A 20,024-nucleotide genomic window follows, 5' to 3' on the forward strand; every position below is an offset into this window, starting at 1 on the left:
CACTAGACTCCAAGTTAAGCTCTGCAGATAAGGAAAAGGGGATGAGATTTGATATACCGCTTTTTTGTGGTTATACTCAAAGTGGTTTATTTTTTTGTTACATTTGTACCATGCGCTTTCCCACTCATGGCAGGCTCAATGCGGCTTACATGGGGCAATGGAGGGTTAAGTGACTTGCCCAGAGTCACAAGGAGCTGCCTGTGCCTGAAGTGGGAATCGAACTCAGTTCCTCAGTTCCCCAGGATCAAAGTCCACCACCCTAACCACTAGGCCACTCCTGGGGTAATACTAACCTGCAAAGTGGATGGTGGTAACTCCCTATGGTCGAAGGAGACTGTGAAGGAGTGGGTGCTACAGTAAGGAGCACTCCCTCACTTGTGGTGCAGTTCAGGCACATTACAGCAGGTGGCGCTACCCTGCCAAGTCTAAGGTACAGATCTTCACAGGGACAGAAATCTTACCCATCCCTGCTTGTCCCTGCTGGAATCTTATCCATCACCACAAGAATTTAACTCATCCCCACTTGTCCCTGCAAGAATTTAACCTGTCCTTCTCCCAGTCCCAGAAGAATTTAATGGTGCATAAAAAAAATTCCAGTGACTCTCTTGGTCTGTCTCTGGAGTTGGAACTTGGAACACTCTGGTGCACACATATAAGACTTGTCTCTGATTTACTGGTACTGTGTGCTGAGAGGTCACCATATGCACGTGCCAGCAGGTCATGTCAGAGCTATCAGTCCAGGAACAGAAAGGATTAATGGTAACATAGTAAGTGACAGCAGATAAAGACCTGAACAGTCCATTCAGTCTGCCCAATGGTCCAACTCATTATCAATTCATCATTAAATCAGCAATGAATTTGATATTATATGACTGATTATGGTTTTTCTTTGACATTTCTGGGACATAGACCATAGAAGTCCACCTGGCCCTATCCTTATGTTCCAACTGCTAGAGTTGCTGTCAAAGCCCACTCCAGCCTTTTATAACTTCCATTTTCTAATTAAAGATCTTCTGTGGTCATGAATTCCGTCACCATTTGTGTCTCTACCACCTCCTTAGTGGAAGACTTTCTGTATCTGCGCTGTTAAAGCAAAGAGGAGGAGGAGGAGACAGAACTCAAAATACTTGGTAGGTGAGAGGCTGGCGCAAGTGCAGCTTACACTTCCATGGGAACCCCGCAGGAACTGCTTCTGTCCCCATGGGAACCCGGAGAACTGCTTTCATCCCTGAGGGAACCCCACAGGTTCTGCGGGATTCCTGCAAACCCCGTTGCCATGCAGGTCTCTAGTCTAAGGCTGAGTCAGAGGTGCAGGGGCTCAGGCCAGGATGGAGTTAAATGCCCTGAAGTTGAACACAGAAAGTACAGAGGACTCCCAGGTGTTCCGGTTGGCTGCAGTACCTGGGAACAGGAGCGGTCCTCAGCAAAGATTGTTACCCTGAATTGCCAGAAGCAGAGGCTTCAGTAAAGTAAGAGAAGTTTCCTTGAAACCTCAGAGTTAAGCGAATGAGTGTTGACTAAACCTGTGAAGCTGTCAGAGATAGACTACAAGAGCCTGTGTTAAGAAGTGACTGTATTTAAAATGTGGAGTCTGTTAGGTACAATGTTACAGGGACTTTACTATAAGTCCCTGGAGCATTGTTCCAGGTGACTGCATGGTTAAAGTGTTCTACCTGTGGAGAAACAAACTTGGGAAATCTTTATTTTTGAATTTAAATTTATTTTTATTTATTTGTTACATTTGTACCCCACATTTTCCCACCTATTTGCAGGCTCAAGGGAAAATTAGGTTCTTACCATGATAATTTTCTTTCCTTTAGTCATAGCAGATGAAGCCATTACGTATGGGTTGTGTCCATCAACCAGCAGGGGGAGATAAAGAGCACTCAACTTTTCACATTGCCTCATGGCCAGCTAGCTCCACTGCCTCTTCAGTATTTGAAGCTTCCAAAGCAGTATGGCAAACCGCAATGGGAATAACATGAACTTTCCTCACAGCGAACGATGGCCCCTTAACAAGGGCATGAACTCAAAAAAGGAGGGAATGAACTCATCCTCCTGGAGGGAATAAACTCATCCTCCACTTTGTATAAATGGAGGGAATACTTGCATCCTCCTGGAGGGAATAAACTCATCCTCCACTTTGTATAAACGGAGGTAATACTTGCATCCTCCTGTAACTGTAACAAGAATCCTGAAGACTGTTTTCCGACTCCCCAAGGAAGGAATATAACTTCAGGAAACAAGAACAACACCTAAAATCAGAATCACTGCAATACAGACAATCATACAGGGAGGGCTCATGGCTTCATCTGCTAAGACTAAAGGAAAGAAAATTATCATGGTAAGAACCTAATTTTCCCTTCCTTGTCATCAAGCAGATGAAGCCATTACGTATGGGATGTAACAAAGCAATCCCTAAATAGTGCTAGCACCTGTGCTCCAAAACGCGCATCCCTCCTGGCAGCCACATCCAGCCTGTAATGTCGGGTGAAAGAGAGCTTAGAAGCCCATGATGCAGCACTGCAAATCTCATGAAGAGATAGTGCTCCAGTTTCCGCCCAGGAAGAGGAAATCGCTCTTGTGGAATGTGCCTTAAAGGCTTCAGGCGGAGCCCGGCCAGACAGCAGATATGCTGAAAAGATAGCTTCTTTGAGCCAATGGGCAATAGTGGCTTTAGGCACTGAAGACCCTCTGCGAGGACCCGCAAACAGCACAAAAAGATGATCAGAGGTCCTGAAAGAATTTGTAATTCGCAGATACTGCAACAGAGTCCTGCGCACATCCAAAAGGTGCAACTGCCCAAATGAATCTGGAAACTCCTCCTCAACAAAGGAGGGGAAAAAAACAGGCTGGTTTAGGTGAAAGGCTGAAACCACCTTAGGCATGAAGGAAGGCACGGTCCGAACCATGACCCCTGACTCTGAGAATTGCAGAAAAGGGTCTCTACAGGACTGCGCCTGGAGCTCTGACACCCGTCTCGCCGAGGTAATGGCCACTAAAAAGACAGCCTTCAGTGTCAAATCTTTCTCTGAAGCACGCTGAAGCGGTTCAAAGGGAGCCCCCTGAAGGGCCTTCAATACTAACCCCAGGTTCCAAGCTGGACAAGGTGCCCGCACGGGAGGACGGAGCCGAAGCACCCCTCTAAGAAACCGTGCCACATCTAGATGAGCAGCTAAGAACACGCCTTCAACCTTGCCACGCAGGGAGGCCAATGCTGCCACTTGCACCCACAGGGAATTATAGGCCAAGCCTTTGTGTACACCATCCTGCAAAAAGTCCAGAATCGGCGAGACAGGAGCCCACAACGGAGAAAGCGCTCTTGAAACACACCAGACTTCAAACTGGCACCAAATCCTGGCATAAGCCACGAAAGTGGAGCGCTTACGGGCCTGCAGGAGAGTGGAAATTACCTTATTTGAGTAACCTTTATCTCTCAATTGCGCCCTCTCAATCGCCATGCCATAAGACCAAAGCAGCAGGCGTCCTCCATGGCCACCGGACCCTGTGACAACAGGTGCGGAACCAGAGGTAATGGAAAGGGAGCCTCCAACAGCATCTGTCAGAGGTCCGCATACCAAGGCCTCCTGGGCCAATCCGGGGCGATGAGCACCACTTCTCCTGGATGCAGCCGAATCCGCAGGAGCACTCGCCCTATCAAGGGCCACGGAGGGAAGACATACAGCAAGCCCAGGGGCCAGGGTTGAGCCAAGGCATCCAACCCGGCAGAGCTAGGATCCCTCCGTCTGCTGAAGAAGCACGGGACTTTGGCACTGGAACTGGTCGCCATAAGATCCATCACTGGCTTGCCCCATTTGGCACATATCTGCAGGAATACATCGTCTGCTAGTTCCCACTCCGCTGGATCGATCTGATGCCTGCTTAGATAGTCGGCTTGCACGTTGCTCTGACCTGCAATGTGAGCTGCTGACAGGGACTGTAGATGCAGCTCGGCCCAGTGGCAAATTTGTTCGGCCTGCGCGGCTAGAGCTCTGCACTGAGTGCCGCCTTGCCGATTTATGTAGGCCACTGCTGTCGTGTTGTCCGACATCACTCAGACAGCCAATCCTTCCAGGGTCACTTGAAAGGCCAAAAGAGCCAGAAACACCGCTTTCAACTCCAGGCGGTTGATAGACCACTCCAACTCGCCGGGTGTCCACAGACCCTGGGCATGCTTCCCCTGGCAATGTGCACCCCAGCCCCTCAGGCTGGCATCTGTCACCACTAGGCACCAATTGGGGAGCGCCAGCGGCATTCCCTGCCACAACATGCTGTCCGAGAGCCACCACTCCATACTGAGGCGGGCCGCAGGGAGCCAAGAAAGTCTGCACTGATAATCCTGAGATACTGGAGACCATCGCTGAAGTAGAGAATACTGTAGAGGTCTCAGGTGCGCTCTCACCCATGGCACCACTTCCAAGGTGGCCGTCATCGATCCCAACAGCTGGACAATGTCCCAAGCTCGCAGGCGGGGCATCCTCAGGAGCAGACGGACCTGATTCTGAAGCTTGCACCGCCTTTGCTCGGGAAGAAACACATAGCCCGAGGCTGTGTCGAACCTGGCCCCCAAATATTCTAGAGATTGCGAGGGGGTCAGATAACTTTTGGCCATATTGACGACCCAGCCCAGAGATTGAAGGACTGAAACCACTCTGGCTGTAGTTAGATGACTCTCTTTTTCTGAGTCTGCTCTGATGAGCCAGTCGTCTAGGTACGGGTGAACCCGGATACCCTCTTGCCTGAGAAAGGCAGCTACTACCACCATTACCTTGGAAAAGGTTCGGGGAGCTGTGGTGAGGCCAAAAGGCAAGGCCCGAAACTGGAAATGTTTTCCCAACACCGCAAACCGCAGAAACTTCTGGTGCGGGGGCCAAATTGGTATGTGCAAGTAAGCTTCTTTCAGGTCCAGAGACGTGAGAAACTCTCCTGGCTGTACCGCCGCAATGACAGAGCGCAGGGTTTCCATGTGAAAATGCCGCACTCTTAAGGACTTGTTTAGCTCTTTTAAGTCCAGGATCGGGCGAAAAGACCCGCCTTTTCGTGGCACCACAAAGTAAATGGAGTAGCAGCCTAGACCTTGTTCGGCGGGAGGCACCGGGGTCACAGCCCCTATCTGGCACAGACTGTGCAAAGTCTCCTCTACCACCGCCCGTTTGGCGGCAGAACCGCATCGGGACTCCACAAACACGTCTCTCACCGGGGCATCGAATTCTATTCGGTATCCGTTTCTGATCAGGTCCAAGACCCACTGATCTGCGGAGATTTTGGCCCACTCCTCGAAAAAGAGGGAAAGTCTTCCTCCGATGACAGGAAATGAGGAGGGGGCGGGCGCACCATCATTGAGAGGGTTACCCCTGAGCTCCAAGCCTTGAACCGGCAGCTGCGGAACGTTTGTCCGAGCGAAAGGAGTTTCTCTGCTGAAAGCGGGCACGAGAAGTGAACCCAGCAGCACACCCCGGGCGGTACCTTCTAGCTTCATGGAAGCGAGGTCTGTAAGAGGAGCGGACCGCCTGACCCGTAGAGGAAGGCTTCGGCCTATCTTCAGGCAAGCGCTGAGGTTTGGAATCCCCCAGGCCTTTAACAATGTTTTCCAACTCCTCACCAAACAGGAGAAGGCCTTGAAAGGGCAACCACCAACCTTTGCTTAGAGGCCATGTCCGCCGCCCAATGTCATAGCCAAAGAGTGCGGCGAGCCGCCACTGCTACAGCCATTTGTTTAGCCGAAGCTCTGACCATATCATAAAGGGCGTCAGCCAAAAAGGACAAGGCCGACTCCATCCGCGGAGCCACTTCAGATAAGGTCTCCGCTCCATCACCGGGCTGTTCCACTGCCTGCTGTAACCAAGCCAGGCAGGCTCTAGCAGCATAACAACTGCATGCAGATGCCCGAACAGTGAGACCTGCCAAATCAAAGGACCGCTTCAGAGCTGAATCAAGCCTGTGTCTTGAATATCCTTCAGGGCAACACCTCCTTCAACAGGGAGGGTAGTTCTCTTTGTCACAGCCGTGACCAGGGCATCCACTTTAGGCATTGCAAAGCGAGCCAAATGTTCCTCACTCAGAGGGTATAATTGCCCCATAGCCCTGGCAACCTTCAAAGGTCCCTCGGGGTCAGCCCATTGAGCCGAAATAAGCTCTTGGATGGAGTCATGCAAAGGAAAGGCTCGAGCAGGCTTTCTGGTACTAGCCATCCTTGGATTAACAGAGGAGGCTGTGCCACTCCCAGGATCTTCAATCGAGAGGGCTTGTAAGGCATCTGAAATAAGCGCTGGCAGCTCCTCGCGGTGGAAAATCCTCACTGCAGATGGATCATCAAGCTCCTGTGGCAACTCTGCACCCGACTCTGGCTCCTCAGCCCAAGAGGTTCTGCCAGACCCCTCAGAATCCTCATAGCCCGACCACGGGGGGGGGGGGGGGGGGGGGCGCCACACTCAGAATGGGAATTAGCCCTTCTGCGTTTATCAGGAGGATAAGAAACAGGCAAAACCAACTCCAAAAGGCCAGGATCCACCGGGGGGGGGGGGGGGGCAGGCAGAGGGTCCAAAGATCCCTGTGGAAGAGCTCTTTTAAGCATGTATGCCCTATGTAGCAATAAAACAAAATCAGGGGAGAAAACCGCTCCCTGACCGCTCGGATCCTGCCCAGGGCTATCAGCTCTATTATTAGCCTCACTCAGAGGACCCCCGCTGGATTCAGGGCTCTCCATCAAAACGGAGGCCGCGCCATGTGGAAAATCCAAAATGTCCGCTGCCAGCTCAGAGCATGAAAGATCGCCACTCGCCATGCTCAGGCCGGCTCTACTGTCTGTACAGCGCGAATTAAAGAGCCTCGCTGCTGATTTGCGCTTGCCACATTTAGAACAGCGCTTTACAGTCTCCGCAGCCATTGCCGAAAATGGTGGTAAAATTCAAAAATGGCAGTTCGTGCCAAAAACATCCCGATCGCGGGCCCACCCCGGAGGAGTCAGAAAACACTCTTACCTCACTAGACCGAGTATCACAGCTCTGGTACTGCAGAAGAATCTCAAGAAAAACCTATTTTCCAAGATCGCTGCACTTAAGCGCGATACGACTTTTTTTTTTTTTACGCTGTGAGGAAAGCAGAGGCAAAAGAGGTAAATAAAATCACTCCAGAGGCTCAGATAAGTGGGAAAGGCAGGGAAAGGCGAACCAATGTGCCTGCATCCACTGAGTGGGAAAGGACAGGGAAAAGCAAGCTAATATGTCCACATCCACGAAGGCCTGGGTAAGGCAGGGAAAGGGTTGACCTATGTGCCTTCAAAGTGAAGCTGCTATAGCCTCTAACACCCCAGCTAACAACTGGCAAGCCAGGAGCCACCCCCAGGCAGATTTTTGATGGAGCTCGAAGAAGCTGCAGCCACCCTGCTTGGGGAGATAGAGAATACTGAAGAGGCAGTGGAGCTAGCTGGCCATGAGGCACTGTGAAAAGTTGAGTGCTCTCTATCTCCCCCTGCTGATTGATGGACACAACCCATACGTAATGGCTTCATCTGCTTGATGACAAGGAATGTGGCTTACATAATACTGTAAAGGCGTTCACCAGTCGGTTGATAACAAATACAAGGTTGTATTGTGGTCAGATGAGGTCGGTGTGTGTCAGGCACTGTGAAGGTAGAAGGTTGTTGTACTTGCAATCCTCTAACTGGATGTATTTATTTATTGAGGGCTCCCTGCCTCCTTGCCAGGTCATATTACCACAAGTTGTTTGTTTGTTTGTTTGTTTGTTTGTTTGTTTTGGGGGGGGGGTTGCCATTTATCCAGAAACCACTGGAGTGTGGTTTAAAGACTAAAACAAACTGTTCAGCGGCTTTAGTCCAGACTGTTACTCGGGGATGTAATGAAATTAGCAGAAAAAGATAGGGTGGTTTCCCACCAGCATGGACCTCTTTGTGGAGATTTTCACATCTTAAGATGGAGCTAGGGAGGCTAACAGGATGCAGGACAGCAGCCTTAAGAAGGAATGGATTGTCACAATGATTCAGTGGAAGACCTGCAAGGAAAGTAAGAGGGTTTTTTTAATAAGATTTAGTGAGTGGTAATAACAGGGACGTAGCCAGACTTCGGCAGGAGGGGGGTCCAGAGCCAGAGGTTTGGGGGCACATTTTAGCCCCCCTCCGGCGCCGCCGACCCTCCCCCCCGCCATTGCCGCTGCCGCCGCCGCCGCCACCACCAACTTTGCCCCCCCCTGCTGACAATCCTCTCGACCCCCCCCTCCCGCCGCCAACCCGCCGTCGCCTACCTTTGCTGGCGGGGGACCCCAACCCCTGCCAGCCGAGGTCCTCTTCTTCCCGCAAAAGGCTTCCTTCTGTTTCTGACGTCCTGCACGTTGGGGTCCCCCGCCAGCAAAGGCAGGCAACAGCGGGAGGGGGGGGGGGTCGAGAGGGTCGTAGGCAGGGAGGTCCAGGGCCAAATCTACGGGGGCCCAGGCCCCCCTGGCCCCACGTAGCTACGCCACTGGGTAATAAGCATTAGCATATGCTATGTGCTACAGGAATAGAAAGGGCCGTTCCGCAGATTCCAAATGCTGAGCTTTGGTACAAATGCACCTATGTATATGAATGATAGCCGCCTGAACTCCCACAGTGCTTAAAGGTTTTGGGTGTAGACCTTTAAGCAAAAGTTAATAAGTTATTTTCATCTGCATAGTATTAACTTACACAAAGCTTATAACCTGCTGCATCTGTCAGGAAAAGGCACTAAAGGTGCAAATATAACTTGAAATATTAGTGTATTAAATATCCAATATCATTAGGAAAGGAGAAGCGGACACACTAACTATTCCCATAACTCATCTTCTGTCACAGCAGGACACAACGTGGAGACTGCCTAGGTTATAGCATGCTTCATCATATCAAGTTATTGCTGGTACAAAGAAGGCAGTGGTACTTGAGCACAGAGGGAGCACTTAGCCACAGCTGTTAATGCTCTTTGCATCATTTCTCAATCATGGTTTACAGCTGTGCCTAACTGCATCCCACGATGGAGGAGATGCTCCTAAGTTATTCACATATAGTAATTCTGCAGATAAGATAAAAGTACCACCATCAGCAATACTCCTGCATCCTGGTCATACGCTGCATGGTGAAATATCAAACCCGTGTGAATTAATCAGCACCCACTCAGCCTTATTTATCCTCAATTTTGTTAATGAAACATGTCAGGGACATCCATGGAATGGAGGATTAGCCTAATGGCTAGAGCAGTGGGCTGAGAACTAGGGAAGCCCAAACCAAATCCCACTGTGGCTCTTTCTTGGTCCCATAAAACAAAACAGGCAATCTGTCTGCAAGTGCCAAACAAGCAAAAGAAAAGGCAGGTAGGTCAATAAAGTCCAAAATATAATTTACTGAAGTAGCAATACCACAGGAGGTTTTAAAAACCAAATTGCCTGACTTCCCTGGGCTGTGTCAAGGGCAAGTGGTACTGTTAGGTAAAGTAACTATTAGTAGGTCAATATTAGTAGAACATAAATAAGCTAAAAACATAGCACAAGTAAAATCATACTTTAAGTGAACTATAAAATAATATACACATGTATATAAAAACTCAAATGTTTACAAACCAAAAATTATAACTGGATTGTACTTTGGACCATATTGTAAGCCCTCCAGGGCAGAAAAATACCTATTGTACCTGGATGTACAGTGCTTCAATAGCTTTCTATCTTGTAGGCAGTATATAAAATAATAATATTCAGCCCACAGCAATTAGTGCTTTTTGTTGGTTGGTTTCTTTTCTTTTTTTTTTTTATGCCGAAAGCTACGGGCTGAATTAGCCCCTGATATCCAGTGCTGGGCCATGTCCGGGCACTGGCATTAAATATCTAGGACAAATATAAGCAAGACAGGCTGACGGAGCTTATGCAGGTCCCAACCAAAATCTGTATAAGACAATTATGTGGGCCAAACTATTTAAAAAATATATGGAGCCCTGGGAGCCCCCTCCCGGCCCCTGAAAAATCCCCTCTCCTCCCAACCCACACCATTCAGAACCTTTCTTCCCCCACCCCCATGGGAGGTCACAGCAGCCATTTTCTGCCACTTGTGTCTGTTTGAGTGGGCTTTGTTCCTGCCCCCCGTTGCCCCCAGTAGACCACCAGAGCCCAAGGGGAGAGTGGGTTCTTAATGGTACAGGCTGGGGGGGTGGGGAGCGGGAAGGGAAGGAAGAAGGCTTTATTGGGTCCAGGAGGGGGCTCCATATATCTTTTAAACAGTATTCGGGTCCCAGTTGATATTCCATGCCAGATCCTGAATAGCTAAGCAGCTGAAATCAAGGTAGGATCCTATTTCAATTACCTCTGTGGGTCCCAGCACTGAATATTGCCAGCACCCACATAACACCATTACCTTTACCACCCCTGACCTACCCACTTTTTGGGGGGTTGGTCAGAGCCTATATTCAGGGGCACTGCCTGGTTAAATGTTGTTGAATATCGGTGGCTGGGCAGCCCCAGGCGATTCAAGTGGGCCAGAGCTTCTCCCACCCACTTAAATCATTTTGAATATCAGCCAGAAAGTTTTAAAGCATCCAGGACCAGCTCCTGGGGAAACACTGGGGAAAATAAACCCTAAACCCTACAAAATTCTATATAAATTTTATCAAAATCATAAGCAGTGGATGAGAGTGGGGTCATGCTTCTACCAACTTTTTTGGCCCCAGATAACATGAGTAATCAAGGAATATTGGGGGGGGGGGGGAAGGATAGAGCGTAATCTGTTTGACCCTCCCAAGCAAAAGGTTGTTCCACTGCCCCTGCTCATAACAATGCAAAATCATCACTATTCACGTAATATATTTGTGCACCATGCTGAGCCTTTTTTGGATGGGTGGTTAAAATGAGTAACAATTACATAAACCGTAATTAACTTCAAAATGGAAAGAAACTTTTACTCAAAGACACAAATTAAGATTTTGCTGTAGAACACTTGCTCAGGAGTACAGTAATAAGGCATCACAACTAGGGCTTCTGGTTTTCAGTGATTTTACATTACAAGTCACTGAGTCTAAGAGCTTTTCTCACAACTGCCAGCACAGCAGGGCTCATGGTTGTTGCTATAAATGTTGCAGCAGCTGTAAGGAGTTGGTGTTGCTGGTAGTTGCTCCTTGGGCTCCACAGATTGCTAAAATGAAAATCCATAAAACCCAGAAGCAGCAGACTAATCTTACCGTCATGCCCGAACTCCTCCTAGAATCTTAATTCATCTCCCCTCACACAAAAATTCACTTAAGCCCCATGTTCCTTCCCCAACTGGTCTCTCCCTCAACCAACCATTCACATTAATGTATCTCCCCATAAATCCACTGCTCCCAGCCCTTTCTTCTGACCCTCCATTTCCTATTCACTTCCTAATTATACTGTAGCCTGCTCCCTCTACCCCCTTGCACTAGGTAACTTGGAGCATTAGCCATGCCTTACCCAAAACCCTGCACTTGAGTGCTCTGTTCAGATCAGGTCATTCCATCTCAAAGATATAGTGGAACTTTAAAAAAATGTTCAGTGGAGGAGACCACGTGATGTTTTGAGCTGCTCAGATGTGCTTTGGAATAGCTCCATGCTTCTGGCTCTTTTGCCAAGTTATTTATCAGGTTAATCACTTCCCAGACACCGATTTCACTCCTTGGCACTTTGTGCTTAGTTACACGATCAGCGGGCTCATTGGCGATGAAAAGGTAAAAAAAACCAGGGAGGCCTAAAAACAACAAGATGGCAGCGGTTTTGCCAACCCCAAGGCAGCATTTACTGAAGCTTAGTTAGCGCAGCTCACTGCCACCATGGTAAAAGTTTTAGAACCGTGCTTGGCCCCCATATCTGGGCAAATTACCAATGTTAAAGCTTTATACATCTGACTGGGGAGCTCAAGCAACATTTGTTGACAGCAGAAGATGTGCTGATGGAAGCCACAGCGCAGATCCAGTCCTTGCAGGTCGCCTTGAGGAACAAGCGTTGAACCTTGAGGATTTGGAGAACCGGTCCAGGTACAATAACTTGTGTTTTCTTGGATTGCCCGAGTCCTTGCTGGAGCAGCACCCGAGGTCTCTATTAGAAGCATGGCTTCACAAAGAATTTATTGCTCCTGAGGGCCTGTGCCCTGTGTGCCTGAAGCGTATGCATCACCTGGGCCATCGCCAGGAAGCTGCAGTTCGGCCGCAGGTAGTCATTGCCAAGATTCATAACTACCTCCACAAGCTAGCTATTCAAAACAATTTCAAAATAAGAAGGACTACTTGGACTTGGACGGGGTCAATATAAAAATGTTTCAAGACTACTCGCAGGCTGTACAAGAGAAGCAACGCTATTTTGGCCTGCATGAACTTAATTACTGATTCATGCTCATCTACCCAGCCACGCTTAAATTGTTTGCTGAAGGACAACGGCGGGCATTTGACTTTTCGCAAACAACGCAAGACTACATAGAGGGCATAGCCTCCTCGGGGCAGCTTCAACCAGGTGAACTTCTTAGCTGCGTTATTAGATTACTCTCCAGATTAAAGCGCCTGGGAATGAGAGTATATTTGTGCAAACTGCAGATCTATGTCTGTGCTTATTATGTTATTTTTGCAGATATTCGGGGTGCAGTATCAGATCCCATCAGTTTTTCAAGCTTTGGCTACAGGGTTGGCATACTTCACTTGTTTGGGCAGGGGGGTCCGGGGTCCCCCAGCATGTAGAATGCATCTTGCTTATTAGCATGTTTGTGCTGGTAAGCCCAGGGGTTTGTTATTTGTGGGGGTTTGGGATGGGTATTTGTAGGGGCGGGGAGATTTTGGGCTAGGGTGTAGGTTTTGCCTGGAACAGCGGGATATCTTTTCCTTACCCATACTGCACCAACATGGCTCAAGCTGCTACGGACTCCTGGGGGTAGGCTGGGTGCCCTGGGAGTTTTGGAATAAATTCTTGGTTATTACTCCTGACATTTCCTAGGTTGCCTCTACAGAGGGGCCATTTGCTATGTCTAGGCTGGAATCCTGGAATGTGAGCGGCATCACATCACCAATTACAAGTACTAAAATTCTGGCGGTGTTGCAGCACCAAGAGGTGCATGTTGCTTGCCTTCAGAAGACCAGGCTATCAGATTTGGAGCACGAGAAATTAAAGCCTATCCCACTGACCCAACATAGAAATACCGGTCACTTGCGACACAACATAACCAAAGACTGCAACAGACATTACCTGACTCTTCTTCCCCCTTTCCCTCTCTAAGTTCCCCCCAACTGTTTCCTACCATACATATACCTCATTATACCTCAATATCACTTTGTATTCATTCATACCATGTATTTATTCAGACCGTAATCGTCTAACACCGTTAATGGTTATATGTAAGCCATATTGAGCCTGCAAAAGGTGGGAAAATGTGGGATACAAATGTAACAAATAATAATAATAAAATACTCTTGGGTAGGTCAGGTGTTTTATTCCTCTGCTAAGGGGCGTAAGGACAGGATTGCAGTGCTGGTCCATAAGTCTTTGTCTTGTGAGGTTTCCTCTTTATATAAAGATGCTGAAGGGTGTTTGTTGCTTTTGAAGCAGCTACTTCAATTGACAACCTTTATACTTTTAGTGGTTTATGGACCTAAATGTTTTCAATCCTACTCTCAATAGGAAAATTGTGCTGCTCTGTGTACCTTATGCTGATCAACCCCTAATTTTATGGGGAGATTTTAATTTGGTCATGGACCCTGCTATGAATCATTCTATGGGATGGAGTACTTCTGCTTCTCAGGGGAACTCTCCCCTTTACCATCTTTGGAGGACATTAAATTTAGTAGACCCTTGGCATATTACCCCACCGAACGTGAATATACGCACTTTTCTCAATCCCCTGGCATGATGTCTAAACTTGACTATACTTTGGTGCAGGAAGGCATGATTACGATAGTACATTCTGCTTATGTGGAGCCCTTCGAGGTCTCCGATCATAATATGATTTGGGTTGATCTGGAGTGGATCCTTTTTATGCACAACGTCCAGGCTGGCACTTTCCTGCTTACTTGTATAAAAATGAGTTTCATAAATACCTTTTGGTCCAGTGGAAGGATTTCTTGTCTTTCATGAACAGCATGCAGAAGAGCCCATATTGTTTTGGCCTATGGCAAATATGGTACTTCACAGGCTTCAATAGCTTATACTAGTGAGAGGAATAGGAGCATAGCCAAGGGCATTGTGCAGTTGCAGAGACAACTTTGCAAGGTGAAATTAGCTTTTATTCTGGCGCCTACCCCTTACCCCCACCGCCCATGAAACTCTTATTGCTACTTAGGTGGCTCTCAATGCCTTGATTCACAAGTGGACGTCTCACATGCTTGTTTGTTGGAAGTATCAGTTTCATGCTTTTGGTAATAATCCTGGGAGAATGCTTGCTCCAGTAACTAAGCAATGGTGGGGGGGGGGGGGGGGGGGACGCCATAAATTGGCCTTACAGAAAGAGGACAGTGATGTGGAATCCCAGGGTGCAGAATAGGCTACTTTATTGACATTTATTTCCCCGGATGTATGCTGGGGGTGAGGAAGGGGCATCTCAGGCCACCTTGATCAATTATCTGGAAAGTTCCGGTATAGCCCGATTAACTCCAGAGCAGGTTGCTGCTCTGAATGCACTGTTCGCAGCAAAACAACTACAGCAGGCCATAAAATCAGCTCCCTTGTGTAAGATGCCAGGCCCTGACAACTACACTAGTGAATTTTATAAATTAATATCTCTGCGGCTCACTGGCCCTTTGTTGGCCTACTAACAGGTGGCTGTTGCAGAGGGCACTTTCCTCGTTCATGAAAATGTGACCCTAATTGGTCTCCTTCCTAAGCCTGGTAAACCAAGGAACTCACCTGTTTCTTATCAGCCAATTTCATTGCTAAATGTGGATTTAAAACAGTTTTCCCAAATACTGGCAGATCGATTGATAGGGTATTTTCCTCACTTAGTGGATTCAGAGTAGGTGGAGTTCATCAAGGAGCACCAATCAGTACTCAGTGACAGGCGTTTGTTATTGGTTATGTCTCAGGGTAGGAACCGTGACAAGGCAGCCTTGCTAGTGAACCTAGATGCAGAAAAAACTTTTGATAAAGTCCAATGGCCTTTTCTTTTTTCAGTGCTTTCCTTATGTGGGTCTTCAGAGATAGTTCTACCAGGCTATACAGGCTCTGTACATGGGACCCAGTGCGGCCCTTTTGATTAACGAGGTTCATGTGCTGCCTTTTTGATCATGTCACCCCTCCCCTTCACTCAGAACACTGACTCCCTATCTCCTCATGCATCCACTTTAAAAATTCTTCTTTTTGTTTTCAAAGGCCACCTTCCTTCTGCCCCACCTACTTGAATAACCTTCTTATACCCTACACTCCCATATGAACCCTCCATTCCTCCTCTTTTAATCTCCGTGCTCTCCCCTCACCACAGGCTCTTCGTCTTGAGATCTCCCTCGAGTCAGACTATGTACCTTGGACCTTCCCTTTGGGACTCTCTCCCAGTACAGTTCTGCTCTGAATCTTCTTAAGTTTAAAACACTCCTCAAGATTCATCTGTTTACCAAGGCCTTTCCCATACCCACATCTTAAATCAACCCTGTCCTGTTCCTTTGCTTCTTCCTTTCCTAGCTTCTCACCGACTCTCTGCTTCTAATGTTTGTATGTTATAAACCCCATAGCTGCCCTCACCACCTTGCAGTGTATCAAACTTTCCCTTTGGACCACAGGGCACTATGTACAGAACCCCAGGCAGCCTTGTGCAATTCAAACAGCTGTAGTGCAAAAGGAGAATGTTTCCAGCAGACAGAGAGCCGTAAGATGAAAGCAACTTGCACCGTGGGCTCGTTTAACCTTTGGACCACCTGCTACAGAAAGCCCAGTGCAACTGACCCTTGTGCCCAGTAAAAAAGCAGCCGCACAGGGTTGAGTTAAAAAAAGCACTTAGCGTATAAATTGGAACAATTTTTAGGCACTTGAGATTAAACTGGAGTTCACACATAAGCCTCAAGTGAGCACCCTTCCAACACCCAAAATGAATCGCAAAAACACCTGTAAAAAGTGTGATATTTTAGAGAGCTTCAATTCAATTCAATTCCCCATGCATTTCTTATTGCACAGGAAGAGAGCAATGCCAGTTCTTTTGCAGCAACAAATCACCGCCCTACTTTGAAAACTAGAAAAGTCGGTCCCTTGAAGAACCTACCCCCTTATATAGTTTTCAATAGAAAAGTCCACCCATTTGAAAGTTATGGGCAGAGGGAGAGGGGAATAAATGCCCATACAAAGAACTACTCAACTGTGGCCCCTCCCCAAATCTGAAAAGTGGATATGCCAGATGTACCCCACCCCGAAGACCTTTCACTTCACAAACTGATGCAGCAAATTCTAGTCATTTCAAAGTGGGGGTGGGGGCACACACACAAACTAATATGCAGACCAGTGGCATAGCCAACTCTGGGGCCCTTCTAGAACTGCAGCATCCTTTTACCTTTATTGGTGGGGATGCCGAGGCTTTGCCAGCTAAATACAGTGATTCCGTCCTACAGATGTCGGCAGCATGCCTTCAGCTACTGATGCTGGGACTTCTCGCACATGCTCTGAAGCAGCATGAGAAAGAGGGGAGCAGCTCGGAAACTGTATTTATTTGGATGGCAGGGACTTGGCATCCCAGCCAGAAAAGGTATGGTTAGCACATGGGGGAGGGAGGAAAAGAGGAATGTGCCCCCCAATCCACCCCAAAATTGGATGGAGAGCTGGCTGCGCCCCTGATGCAGGCATATCTTTTAAGTCTCTATTCAGCCAAGGCTAATAGCTTAGTAAAAGGGCTATTTTTCCTTCAAACGGGGTTCTTATATAATTATATAAATTTAAATAAATATATTGGTTCAAAGCTCAACTGAACCAGACTCTGTGAAATGGGTGGTCTTAGCCCAATTCCAAAAGTTTTTATACCCTGAGTTCTGCCAAATTCCAGTGATAGGAATTCTGCTCCACAACTCATCACTGACTTGGGAGGACACAGGGAGAGATATATAGGTATGGGGGGGGGGGGGGGGAAACATTTGAACTTGCACTCTTTTGGCTTAACTGTACTTTAGCCTGGCTTGTGCTGAGAGTAAATTCTAAGAGGGACTGTAACTAGACATGAAGAGTGAGATACAGATATGGACAATGACGTGCTGCAAGCTGTGGGAAGCAGAGACTTCAATTTAAACGAAGGGCCCATGGAGGAGTAAAAACAAATATCAATTTGCTCAAAAGCTGTCACAAAATCAGAGGACCAGCAAAAGTGACTATTGTCCCATCCAAAGCCAAAATTACTCCCCCCCCCCGTTTTCCAACACCCAACTACATCTGACAATCAGTCTAGGATCAACGACCACCCTAAACTTGCAGCCTCCAACCTTGCTTTAGGGTCTCAAACCTATAATGCTGGTAGAAACTTTTGCCCTGTACTACACAACCGACAGCATAGATTATTCTATGTTTTAAAGTACACTATACTGGCTTTGGCAGCACAAAAGGCTCATCTCTCTCAGCAGAAGGCTTCTCCTTGCACTTGTTAACATGGCACGGCCTGTTCTAACATCACCCCCTGAGGTAATTCAGTGCACACACACTAAAAAGCTTACTACTAAATGTAGGTTGTTAGGATAATCAGGATAGAAGGGCCCATCTGCCCGAAGCTTGCTTCACACGTCCTACTTTGTGCAATTTTCAGAGCTATGTTCTTACAGCGAAACTGGTCATATGGTATCATTTCAATCCATCATTTTTGCTATTGATCGTAAAAATGCCTTGCGATCTCCAGCTCACACGTTTTGTTTCTGATGCCCCCAACACTTATTTTAGAACCCCCTGTCGGGTCTCTCCCCTCCCTCCTCCCAGTTAGCTCATGTCAGGTGAAATTTCAGGGATGTCAGAACTCACTGAGAGGTACTGGGGAATGTTCAAAGTCACCTTTAATCATCAGCCGAGAAGCCTTGGCCAGTGTCCGGTCGGAACAACCTGTCTAATATTTAAACAAAATCCCTGGGTCTGAAGATAAATGGATATAAAAAGATAAGTTTTACAAAAAAAAATTTCCCAATCATTAAAAAGTTTTTGAAAATATGATTAGTCAATGTAGTTGACCTATGAAGATGCTGATGTTGTTAACGCTGCCCAAAAAATGTATCTGTTGGCAACGAACATCGCTGAGGTTATTTAAAGAGGAACAAATGAATTTTGAATGAACGAATTGTGACTTTACTGGAAAATGTGCATTTAGAAGAAGCTATATGAATATTTTCTGATTGGATACTGGTGAATATTTTGGATAATATTTAAACAATGCACTTATTAAACAGGAATAAATGCTATACCAATCATGTGCGACACTTCTGTACCAAGAAAATCAAGCATCATGAATTATATTACCCATGTCCTTTTTTTTTTTTTTTTTAAAGCATATTCAAAATAAATGAGGGCACCTGTTGCCCAATGGTCATTCCATGATGTGCAAGCACGCAGGTGAAACTAGAAGTACCAGGCACTTTTCCCCAAGAAACAGGAACCTGGAGTCGACGGTTGTCCTCACAACGGCTCCGCCACAGCCCCTCCCCTTTCTCCTTTGTCCCAGATACACTACAGGTCCATTGTGGACGTGAAAAGCGGACACTCACCTGCGGAGACTTGGGCGCGCGCCGCGGGGAACCACCACGGTACCAACAGCTGCAGCAGCAACAGCGCGAGAGCGGCCGCACCCCCACTCCGGCTCGCAGCCCGAGCCATGACACTTGGCTGCAACTTTTCACACTTTTCCCGGCGCAGCCCGAGCCCAAGGAGAAGCGGGGGGTACCTCCCGACTCCAACCCCTACTCCCGCAGCCGCTCGCCCGCCTTTCGCACTCGGCTGTCTTTCCTCCGTAAACAGGGAACTGCAGCCTGGCAACTGCTCTCCATGCTCGATTCGTTCAGCAATAGCTGCTACCTACTGCGGCTCTCCCTCCGCCTTACTTTCAGGGACCAGAGAGGGGTGGTGGAGCCCTGGGTGACGTCACAGCCCCTCCGCTTACTAAACTCCGAGCGGGAGTAAGAGAGCCCCACGGCCCCTTGCATCTAGCGCCTCTTGCCGGCTGCGGCTCCACCTAAGCGTAGACTGGCCGCTCCCGCTTCCCCGAGAGCAAAAACTTAGGTGGACAAGCAATTTCATATGTCAGTTTAAATGCAGGGCTTGGTGAAGGGGAGACATTCTATAGGATCAACCCAGTGCATCAGTAGGGGTTCATTGGAATGGGGGGGGGGGGCGTTCTTGCCGCTCCTCCTTTCTTCCTTACCTAGAACATAGTGGAGGTCATACAGCCAGCAGTTGTCCAACCACAAACGTCCCACGAATGCCCATACATCCTTACCCCATGTTTGTTAAATATTTGATAACCCCGATATTCCCCCACACGCGCACACCTTTGGGCATAGCCCCCTTCCCCATGCCTGCGCCATCCCCACTTCCACATACATATGCACACATGGACATGCTCCTACAGATAGATGTTCCTGCACTTATTTTAATCCTCTTATATAAAAGCAACATAATTGCCTGTGTGCTTTTATGTAAAATAGGTTGCAAAACCAGTCCCAATAGTGTACAAATTTACACATAGTCTGGAAAAAAAAGTGTAAGGGTGAATGTACTCTATGCACATAATACTTGTACTTTATTAAATACAGAATGTGGAGAGAAAAAAGTGGGATGTTTGACCACGGAAACCAAAGACTGGAGAGATGGATGCTTCCAAGTCAAACGTTTATTGATAAAAAAAGACTGGACACAAACCTTGTGTTTCAGCCACTAGGCCTGCATCAGGAGTCTACAAGGAAAATATACATGTATTATTATTATTTATTACATTTGTACCCCGCGCTTTCCCACACATGGCAGGCTCAATGCAGCTTACATAGTAACAATATAAAGAATTACAAAGTCGTAAGAAGAATATACAATTTGTAGTAAACGTAATATTAATGGGGTTAACGGATAAGTAAATTGAACATAGGAGGCAT

General features: G+C 47.6%; 1 protein-coding gene across 1 annotated transcript in view; it reads right to left on the minus strand.

Moving 5' to 3' along the window:
- IGSF11 (immunoglobulin superfamily member 11) overlaps positions 1-19,077 on the minus strand; it is a 183,932-nt gene extending 164,855 nt beyond the window's left edge. The window contains exon 1 of the mRNA XM_030205078.1: positions 18,648-19,077. Coding sequence (XP_030060938.1) covers positions 18,648-18,756 — 109 coding nt within the window. The 5' untranslated portion in view covers positions 18,757-19,077. The remainder of the gene's footprint in view (positions 1-18,647) is intronic.
- Positions 19,078-20,024: the final 947 nt, after the last annotated feature.

The sequence above is a fragment of the Microcaecilia unicolor genome, chromosome 5 (genome assembly GCF_901765095.1).
Source record: "Microcaecilia unicolor chromosome 5, aMicUni1.1, whole genome shotgun sequence".
NCBI classification, from domain to species: Eukaryota; Metazoa; Chordata; class Amphibia; order Gymnophiona; family Siphonopidae; genus Microcaecilia; species Microcaecilia unicolor.